We start from the raw sequence: 10,460 nt of genomic DNA on the forward strand, positions 1-10,460 counted from the left end.
TGTAATCGTCCTTCGTTCGACCTTTTGACAGCCTGACGTTGACCGTTTGGACTTTGACTTTCACTTTGATAATTGACCCTGTGCCAGATGAACCTTCTTATATCGCTATATCAGATAACTATTAACTATTAGTGGAATTGATAAGATATGAAAAAAAACATGGACGCATCGAGTTGGACCTTATATGTCTGAGATTGGATGGTAATCTCCCCGATTAATGGGATAGTAAGGTTGATTATCTAGATTAATGATAAATAATAGAAAAAATAATTTCATAAGACCAACAAAAAAAAAAACACAGTAAACATAGGTCCCCTTTCCCTCCTCCCCTCGCGGCCTCCTCACATCTCGTTTCCTGTCCCGTGCAATCTATGCCTGAAATCGAATGGAGTCGCCGTCAACTTCTTCGCCGCTTCCGGAGTCTGTGCCGCCCCGCGATGTCATCCACGTCTTCTGGCACGAGGGGATGCTCGACCACGACACTGGCTCTGGCGTCTTCGACACAGGATTCGATCCAGGGTTCCTCGAGGTCCTTGATAAGCACCCGGAGAACGCCGACCGGGTGAGGAACATGGTCTCGATCCTCCGCAAGGGCCCCCTCGCCCCCTTTATCTCATGGCACTCCGGTCGCCTTGCCCATCACTCGGAACTTCACTCCTTTCACACGCCTGGTACTGCTTCTTCTTGACCTAGCTTATTCAGTCACTCGCCCCTGTGAATTATTTCGTATTTTGCATGTTTAGTTTGTCTTCTATTTCTCCTGAAAAACTTAAAAAGGCAGTTCTTTTAGTTAAAAAACGATAACTTCGAGTTTTTTGTTCTGAATATTGGTAGTGCTACAAGAAGAGAGGATTTTTTGTCCTTCATGCCTTTGAATGTATCTGATGACGTTAGCTCGAAACTTTCTTAATGTTTAAATCAAATATCATATTTTATGTTTTTTTAAATGCATAATCTGAAACTGATAAATCTATGTCGATAATTACTTTTCACATAAAGATTATATTTGATACAAGTATAAAAAGTTGAGTACTCATATCTGCCGAGCAATGTAGTCAACTTCTCGCTTGGCTGTCATCTAAATTGCTTGGCCCTTTCTTGTTGTACACGATAGTAGCTGCTTAGTTGATGCATGTTGCATGTTCAACTATCTCCATATGTTTACTACTTTCTAGCGGAAGTTCATTTATCTGATGCTAATGCTCATCTTGTTTATGAAACTATGTACATCACAATTTATTTGAGATGAGATGAAACGTAGTTGCACTCTGAAGGAAAATGAAAAGAACTAAGAAAAAAGATGTAACAGAAGTTGAAGGGGAAAAAAATGCTAATGGATAAGAAGCCAAGATGCAGAGAATCAGATGTGTGGGTCTAGGAATGATAGCAACCTTTTCTATTCTATGGTAGTGTTGATCATAGTGCTTAGTGATTGTTTAGCACAAGAATGCATCCTCTCTACTGTCATGGAGTTTATGAGGTACAGAGAAGTGGAGAACAGCATTTGCTCATCATCCATAGAATTTTCAGGATTGGAAGTGTTCTATGCTGATTTTATTCTTCTTAGTTGACTTATGCTTGATATTCATGAATCTTAGACTAGAAGGGTGATCTGTTTTCTTGTTCATGTTTAACATAAATTAAACTATTTAACTGTTATATTTTTGTTTAAGACGACTTTATCTGCTACAGTGCTACAGATTTGCTAAAGTTATTCCATATGAAAATGACTGGCAAAGTAATTCTTATCAGTCTAGTTTATACACTTGAAATAGTTTTTTTCTTCCATTTCTGTATCCTTTAGAGTACATTGAAGAACTGGTGCAAGCTAATGTAGCTGGCCATAAAGAACTCTGTTTGGGCACATTCATGAATCCTGGTTCGTGGGGTGCTGCTCTGTTGGCTGCTGGAACCACATTATCGGCGATGAAGCAAATATTAGATGGAAACGCAAACCTCACTTATGCCCTAGTGCGCCCTCCAGGTCACCATGCACAGCCTAGTAGAGCAGATGGTTACTGCTTCTTAAACAATGCTGGGCTTGCAGTACAACTTGCTCTAGATTCCGGCTGCAGAAAAATTGCTGTAATTGATATTGACGTGCATTATGGGAATGGTACGGCAGAAGGTTTCTATCACTCAGGCAATGTCCTTACAATCTCCCTTCACATGAATCATGCTTCTTGGGGACCATCACATCCACAGGATGGTTCTATCCATGAGCTAGGTGAAGGAAGTGGGTTTGGCTATAATCTGAACATACCATTGCCCAATGGGACAGGTGATGAGGGCTATGGTTATGCAATGACTGAACTGGTTGTTCCAGCTATTCAAAAATTTGAACCCAATCTTATTGTTCTGGTTGTGGGGCAAGATTCTAGTGCGGTGAGTTGTTGAATGGTGATACTGATGTTAGTAAACTTCATCATCTCCTTTTGCAACTACAACACTATCTACTGGCCTTCTCGATCTTCATGCTACCAATTTGATAATTACTTATTTGTTATGTCGATTGTATATGAACTATGAACAATAGTGAACTGAAAAAGAAAATTTTCTTCTTGACGTTCATTAGATTAATCCGGGGAAAACTAATTATAGTCTGTTGGGCATATGTGATTTATCATTTTTCACTGATAGCTTCTGTTTTGTTTCAGTTTGATCCAAATGGAAGGCAATGCCTGACAATGGCTGGTTATAGGAAGATTGGTGAAGTAGTACGCATGTTGTCCGAAAGGCATTCAAGGGGGCGCATATTAATTGTCCAAGAAGGAGGTTACCATGTCACATACTCAGCATACTGTCTCCATGCGACTTTAGAAGGTGTACTCGGCGTTCAAACCCCTCTACTTTCTGATCCAATTGCATATTACCCTGAAGACAAGGCTTTCACTTTTAAGGTTGTGGATGCGATCAAGCGATACTGGAAAGAATGTATCCCTTTCCTGAATCAATTCTAGCATCGCTTTCATGAACCGATTCTAGCAAGGTAATTAATTTGGCATTGAGCCTACCAAACTTGTGTGTTTCCTGTGAAGGACTGCTAACAGTTATGCTCTTAGTTAGTTTGTCAACCTTAAGCATTTCGTATGTGCTCTTAGTTCTCAGCTATCGATTTCCATATTTGAAGAATTTTCTACTTCCTCGTGGTTGCTTGAGGCCTTTGATAATTATGTTTAACTTTGTTCATGATTATTATTCCATTTACTCAAATTAACAGATCTGTGATATTAATTCTAATCAGCAGGTTGGATTTCACTTACATTTATGACAATGTGATCATTATAGTTACACACTCATGTTGAACAAGTAACACTGAACTAGGATGATCAGTCCGGCTCCACGGTTGTAGTTATGTACTCATGATAAATAGAGCAGAAGTATTTAACAAAATTTTGTAATAAATTAATATTATCTATTAAAATATAGTTTTTGAATATAAACTGTTGTTTTTATTTTTGACAAAATTAAAGATTTTGGCACTCAAGTTCAGTTTTCTAGTGGTGGTTCACTGCATTAGAAGGAGAAACAAAAGATAGCGGTAACAATATATAATGGGTTCTTTCTTCTGATTGGCGGGACCAATAGGTGGAGTAACAAATATATCATTTGGAGTTATAGAATTACTAAAGTGCCTTTAAATATTTTTAATCATTTATCATTTTACTCTATAATTCTTGACAACGTTAATTTAACTAACAAAAAATGTCATGCTACTTTTTTGTATTAACTAAAATAATGACATTAGTCGATTATGAGATATAGCCGGAAGTGCTGGAGGAGTTAACTCCGACAAATTGTTCCAGTTCAAGTTCAAATTCAGATTTTGGATCAGAACAGTCAGACCTTGGAGCCACGAGCTCCGCCTTCAAGTTATGTGCAGAAAGATAAATCATAGAATTAATTTATAATTGATCATCAAATGGTTAAAGGGTGGGAAGAATTTTTTTTCCCAAGAACATGCACTAAAATTGATCTCTATCTCATTATAATAAATTTATCACACCTAACCATGTAAGGAACATTAATGTAAAAGAATGAGAATGAGAATACTTGTAGATTCCCTTTATATCCGGTTTAAAAATACAATTAGGAATCACATATGAAGAGAGTGAGAATGAAACAATGTGATATTCACCCATGATCATTTATATAGAGGTAAATTAGGAAATTGTATATGGTCTCATGGGAAGGATATATCCATGGCTTTTGTCAGGATTCAACCATTGCGCAATGTGCCAAGTCTACCGATGGTTACCATATCATTTACGTCTTGGGAGCAAGTGAGGATGAAACAATGCAATAAAAGGTCATGCGTCCCCCCCTCCCCCCAGGGATTCGAATGAAATAGAAAAAAAAATGATGAATCATGTAATACCAAACATGAGGTGGCCGCTAGAGTAAATCGGGAAGTGTGCGATGGACGGTTTAGAAGTCCAACATCCTTTGATTGTGTGTCCAATTTAAAAAAAAAGAAATTGTTGCAAATACGCTGCAGTTGGGGATTGAGTCGTGAAATGTCTAGGTGACAACTTGACGTCCTACCGCTGCATCATAGCCTCAAATAGAAAGAACGAAATAATTGTAACAAAAGATGATTATATTCACTCCGGAGTCTCTCATAATCTGTTCTCAGATTACATGAAGAAAGATAAATCAAAAGATCAATTTATAAACGACCGCCTAAGAAGAATACAGGGAGAATGAAATAAGAACTCTATAAGTGAGGAATAGAAAGCAAAATCAGCAGAAGAATCGTCCATCACATTTTGTGGATCATTAGTAAAATATATATGGAGTTTTTTTTACGGTTGGAAACTCTTGACATGGTTGAACCAGTGATTGATTTGCCCCCAAAATAGACTACAATCCTCAAATTGATAACTCTGAGAAGAAGATAAAATCTGGTGTAATAATAAAATCTCCTTAGTCGAAGAAGATTTTATTATATGCTTGTTGGATGCAGATTTATCAGCTTGGGTAATATAGTTTATTTCTAGGTGAAAATCAATGTTCTATCATGTTAAGAGTTTTCAAATTTTCTTGGGCGGTCTAGTGGTTAGTGCATGAGATGCTCTGTCACTATGAGATTTGGAATTTGAATCCTGACATAATCGAGGTAAATGCCTCCCTCATGCGTTAGTCATTATTCCAAAAATTAGTAGTTCCGTATTGATCCTAGAATGAATTAACGAGGACATTGGTTTGATTCTTCCCTTCCCACCCATGAATCTATCCGAAAGGTGTTCTTTCTAGGCATGCAAAATTTTAATATTGCAAATGAAACTGTTGATTTTCTAGTCAAGGATTTTTGCTAAGTCTATTGCATGATCATTTGTCAATAGTTATTCGAGTTTGTCCTTTATCATGCCAAGTAGCTGAGGCTGTTATTGGTGGCGTGATTGAGCTATTTAATGGAGTGTTTGTGAGGGCCAATAAAGGGGGATGAGCTCGTCGATCGAGAGTGAAGTCCATTTATTTAGTACGTGGCGTAGTCGTGAAAAATGAGAGTTTTCTAATCGATAGCTTTCCAACATATCTATTATGCTATGTTAATACTAGATTAAATTAAATTAAATTATATTGATGTTTTTTTAGAACTGTGAATGAGTGAATGATATTATTCAACGTGGAATTTGTATTTACCTTGTGTATGTTAATTGTCCTTTTTATGGAGGATTTGCAGGAGAGATGAAATATAAGAAGAAAAAAAAGAGAGAAAATAATTATGTCATCCTAGTTTAGTTATTCATATTGATCATTTACTTGCTTAAAATGCATTTTTATTTGCCTTGCTTCGTTATTGACTTAAAAATTAGTCTGGTTATGTATGCTTTTGAATTGTTTTTTGATGATAACAATTGTTTATATGTTAATAACTAAACCGTCCACATGGTGGGCCTCCCCACGCAAGCAGCATGGGGCGATTTAAAATTTGAATTTTCAAGTAGAATTCGAATTGAAACCGAATTCATAATTAATTAATTAATTAATTAATGCATGCCGGGTCGCCGAAGCCGAATTCGTAATTAATGCCGGGTCCAAACCGGAACTGAATTTTCGAGTGGTTGATGATGACGCAGCACTGGACCATACTTGGTTTACTATTTATATATTTAATTTCCCACCGCCGTTTTCAACCTGACATTCCATTTGATAAACCAGTGGGCCAGGCTGACACTTATCCATCGTTGACTCAGCAAGCAAAAAAAAAAAAACACCATTTCTGATTCCTCCCACGAGGATTATTATTTTTATTAAAATATATCAGAGTATGCATTACAAAGCTAAAAAATTAATGCATGTGTGCACCGTACATGCATGCACATACAAATATATATTTCATAATTAAGATTTATAAATAGTAATTATAGTCATTTGCATTCATTCGTATTTGAGAATGCCCGGAATATGAATGCCGTGGAGATAAGAGTTCCACTCGATGTGCTTGGAGTCCATGTCAAATAACATCTCCTCCTTTCCCATCATCGCCCTTAATTTTTCCAAGTTGGCATCATCAAACCTAATTACACCAAAACAAGATCATGCATGCATGTAAACGAATCATATATAATTATTGTCGATCGATGAAAACAAAGCATACCGGCCTTTGAAGAAAGTGTATGGCTCAAAAAGATCGATAAGAAGCTTCAAATACTTATACTTGCGGTTTAGATCATCGTATAGACGCCCAAATATAAACCCACAAGTTATAAAATGAATAAGGCCAAGTACCTAAAACACAGATATAATTACTCCGGGGATATATAGAATAATCTAATCATAATTAAGACTATTTGAGATGCATATATATATATATAATCAGTACCTGTAATAAGAACTTGTATACCATAATTAAGAAGGTGGTTCTAATGCTCGGATTCATCTTTGTAGTGATCTTCAGGGGGGTTCCATCCTTCCCTGTACGGGGATTCATGGAGAAATAATCGAACCAACACTGCAGCAGAGAATCATAAGTAATAGGGTTTCTTGTGGAGGAGCCAACATGGTAGATGAACTCAGACTGCTGCTTTGAGTGAGCCACCGTGGTAGCCATCATAGCATTCACCACCATGTCTCCTGGTATCTGCATGGTCAATTTAATTAATTAATTAATTAATGCATGTATATGTAATTAAACTGATCAGTACCAAATCTACGGTCATCTGAGGGTCTCCTGGGAAACTTTGGAGCTTCCTGTTTGCATAAGCCATCATGAAGATGTCAATTGTCCTGCACATCGATCGATCGCCAACAATTAATTAATGCACACATGACTCATGCAGATTAATAACTGAGTTGTATTGATTTGACGACCTTATGCCTTCTATCCAACCAGGCAATGGATCTCTGAGGATGCTCGTTATGATACTTGGTCTCACTATGACCAGAGGCAAGTTTCCCCGCGAGTGCCCTAGCACCATCTCACCCATTGCCTTGGTGAAAACGTAAGTGTTGGGCCACCCAAAAAACCTTGCTCTTAATTAGTTTTATAGTCAGTTAATTAGTTATTCAGAAATATTATACATATAGTTTTATTAATTAAATTAACCTTTGCATGCCCAACTCTTTCATGGCGAGTTTTTGGGCTAGTGGAGTGAGATTGTGATCAGCTTGCAGCTCCACTTTCTTCTTCTCTACCAAATCTATCTCAGCTTCGATGTCCAAATAACAAGAGTTTGATCCTGATCTGAGAGTTTCACCCATTGACAATCTCTTCTCTGGTATGAGTCCACTGCGCTCAGTACCAGATACGTAAGCTGGGGATCGGAGAAGAAATAAATAGATAATATAATGTATTAATTATTAGTTTAGATTAAATGATTAATTTTAGATATATGCACAAAAGAAAACGTAACAATAAGTAAATATATATATATATATATACCAGTTGAAACATGAAGAAACATTTCGAGTTTCACACATTGTTTTGCAAACTGCAGCACGTGCTTAGCTCCAAGCACGTTTATGTTCAAAGAAACATCATATCTGCATATATATTAATTAAAGTTGGTTGATTAATATTTATAGCCATTATCAAAAAAAATATATTAAATTAATTAATTAATTACCTCTCACAAAAGTTGGTGGTGGCAGCAACATTGACAATAATTTGCACTTCCTTGAACAATTTATTTACAAGATTAGAATCTTGAATTCCTAAATTCTCATGAACAATGTCTCCAGCCACAGGCCACAATTTGCTCCTCGCAAATGACTGGAATCCGTCTCCATGTTTCTCTTTCAGGGCCTTGAATAATTCCTTGCCTAAAATCTGAAAATTGCACCGATCGAGGATATATATCTCATGTCGATATATATGTATATTAAGAGATAAATCGTATACGTATACGTACGTACCTCATGTTCAAGGCGCTGCATGGCTGATGCAGCGTCGGCAGCTCTGATGAGGAGGAAGACCCTCTCCACGTCTGCCTGAACCCTCAGCAACTTCTCCACAAATACTAATTGATTCGTTCAAAAAAAACAAAGAAAGAGAAAGTTAATTTAAATCTCTAGCTGTTTGCTTGTTTTTTCCTTCTTTTATATATTAATTAATTTCAACTACAGTATGAAATTAATATAAAAATACATACTTTTGGCCAGAAACCCAGTCGATCCAGTGACGAGAATGGTCTTCGCCTTGAAAAACTCCACGATGCTTTTCTCTCTGCTGTTCTCCATCCCACACACTTTTTTGTTTTTGAAGGTTTAATTATAAAGTGTTGAAGGGAGGTGGTAGTCGTAGTGGCATGTATATATAGGCCAGCAAAGTTGCACTCTCACTTTTGTAAAAATAAATAAATAAATTTAATGAAAGAGGGACAACTCAGGACAAAAAGGGGGTGACACTCTCACTAAGGGAAGTGCCTTAAGATTTTGGGAGACGAAAGAGGGGACGGCGGGTTGAACTTGAAGGCCACGAGCACATGTTAAGCTAAAATACAGTTTTTTTAAAATGGGACATGATCATTAATTAAAATTATAATCTTTTGTATTTTTCACGCCAAATGCTAACAATATCACGCTATTACCGCTATTTAAATGATATTAAATAGTTATCATTAATTTTAAAATTGAGATTTTTTTTTTTGACTATTTTAAAATTCTTTAAAAATTAAAAGATATTTAATTACTGTAAAAAGCATAAGGAAGGACTAGGGGAGTTAAAATATGTTTCAGGAAAAGGAAAACTTATTCAGATATTTATTATTTTTTAAAAATAAAATTGATTTCAGTGGAGTAAATTTTTTAAAAAGTTAAAAGCAATTAGTGGAAAAAGAACCTAAGCCTAATAAAATTGAGAGCAGATTTTCTGATCTATAAATTATGGATTAGGGGAGGACCCTTAATTTGGATGAACCCCATCTATTTAAAAGATGAGATCTATCCAAATCAAGGGTTCATATCAGTGGGTCATCTCCTGATCCATAATTTATGGATCGAATAAAATTGTCATTTTAACAATTAAATAGAGAATATTTTTTGCATTCCTATATTCGATTTAAAAACTATTTTATCGTTTAAAAGATTAATAATCATGGTAGCTAGCATTCTTTTGAATTAAGCAAATTGAAAAATAAATGACAAATTACTAAACCAGGTAGCAGTTTAAGTTTCATATTATCCAAATTGATTTGTAGGTAATTACTTTTAAAATACTCAAATCGCATACACGATATCAATTTTGCACATCAACTCGTTCGCTTATGCTTGTCGAATCGATTGATACAGTATAACAAATAACAATAATAACAACAACATAATAAAAATTAAATTTTATCTTATTTGATGGGGTCAGTTATATGGATGATTTTATATCATTGAGATATATCTCCTACTATTTTATCGTCTATATTTAAATAAATTTTATTTTATTTTATTATTGTATTCTCGTTTGATATGTATATTTGTTATTGTTTCACATTGCCTAACTAAAGCATTATATTTATTGGTCATGTAAGTACATGTCCATACCACTCATTTTTTATTCTGTCAATCTTCGTATTTCCACACATCCACCTTAACATTCTCATATCTACAACTCTCGTTTTCTGCTCATGTGCTAGCTCGAGTCATAGCTCAACATTCACCATATAATATAGCAGGTCTAACTACTGTTTTATAAAATTTTCCTTTAAGTTTTATAGGTACTTTATGTAAATACCCCGTGGAGATTTTGATGCGATCAACCAATCAAGTTAGGTCATGTTATTATTTTGATGCATTGTGTCTAACTATGCAGGAACTTAGGAGCACAGAAAGTTGAGCGAAAAACATAGCTAGCGAGAAAGAAGACACGGGAGAGAGTTGACGGGCTCGGTGCGTCTGAGGGACGAGGCATTGCGGAAGAGTATGCTAGCGGACGAGAAGGAGACGCACAACATTTCCGACGGACGAGAAGCCGGAGCGAAAGATTGCTCGAGAAGTTCAGAAAATGGGTTCGGGTGAGCCCTATT

At 36.0% G+C, this 10,460-nt stretch overlaps 2 protein-coding genes across 2 annotated transcripts; one reads left to right on the forward strand and one right to left on the reverse strand.

The window, feature by feature from the left end:
* The first annotated feature begins 296 nt into the window (after positions 1-296).
* On the forward strand, positions 297-3,139 carry LOC122038997 (histone deacetylase 8-like). The gene is made up of 3 exons (XM_042599000.1): positions 297-671; positions 1,805-2,385; positions 2,658-3,139. The coding sequence occupies exons 1-3, from the start codon at positions 386-388 to the stop codon at positions 2,958-2,960; spliced, it is 1,170 nt and encodes a 389-aa protein (XP_042454934.1). The 5' UTR covers positions 297-385; the 3' UTR covers positions 2,961-3,139.
* A 3,240-nt stretch (positions 3,140-6,379) lies between these two features.
* On the reverse strand, positions 6,380-8,728 carry LOC122013972 (probable fatty acyl-CoA reductase 4). The gene is made up of 10 exons (XM_042570177.1): positions 8,598-8,728; positions 8,362-8,465; positions 8,073-8,275; positions 7,889-7,989; positions 7,553-7,760; positions 7,318-7,479; positions 7,152-7,233; positions 6,830-7,087; positions 6,605-6,735; positions 6,380-6,523 (listed from the first exon to the last, which is right to left on the reverse strand). The coding sequence occupies exons 1-10, from the start codon at positions 8,683-8,685 to the stop codon at positions 6,385-6,387; spliced, it is 1,476 nt and encodes a 491-aa protein (XP_042426111.1). The 5' UTR covers positions 8,686-8,728; the 3' UTR covers positions 6,380-6,384.
* Positions 8,729-10,460: the final 1,732 nt, after the last annotated feature.

Source organism: Zingiber officinale, chromosome 1A (genome assembly GCF_018446385.1).
Source record: "Zingiber officinale cultivar Zhangliang chromosome 1A, Zo_v1.1, whole genome shotgun sequence".
In the NCBI taxonomy this organism is placed as follows: Eukaryota; Viridiplantae; Streptophyta; class Magnoliopsida; order Zingiberales; family Zingiberaceae; genus Zingiber; species Zingiber officinale.

What these genes read in the sequence shown, in the direction of transcription:
- LOC122038997 (XM_042599000.1), top strand. Translation starts at nt 386, where the DNA reads ATGGAGTCGCCGTCAACTTCTTCGCCGCTTCCGGAGTCTGTGCCGCCC. An exon ending in TCACTCCTTTCACACGCCTG is followed by an intron (nt 672 to 1,804) that starts GTACTGCTTCTT and finishes TGTATCCTTTAG; the next exon opens with AGTACATTGAAGAACTGGTG. An exon ending in TGGGGCAAGATTCTAGTGCG is followed by an intron (nt 2,386 to 2,657) that starts GTGAGTTGTTGA and finishes GTTTTGTTTCAG; the next exon opens with TTTGATCCAAATGGAAGGCA.
- LOC122013972 (XM_042570177.1), bottom strand. Translation starts at nt 8,685, where the DNA reads ATGGAGAACAGCAGAGAGAAAAGCATCGTGGAGTTTTTCAAGGCGAAG. An exon ending in TGCAGCGCCTTGAACATGAG is followed by an intron (nt 8,276 to 8,361) that starts GTACGTACGTAT and finishes TGCAATTTTCAG; the next exon opens with ATTTTAGGCAAGGAATTATT. An exon ending in GTTTCTTCATGTTTCAACTG is followed by an intron (nt 7,761 to 7,888) that starts GTATATATATAT and finishes TCCGATCCCCAG; the next exon opens with CTTACGTATCTGGTACTGAG.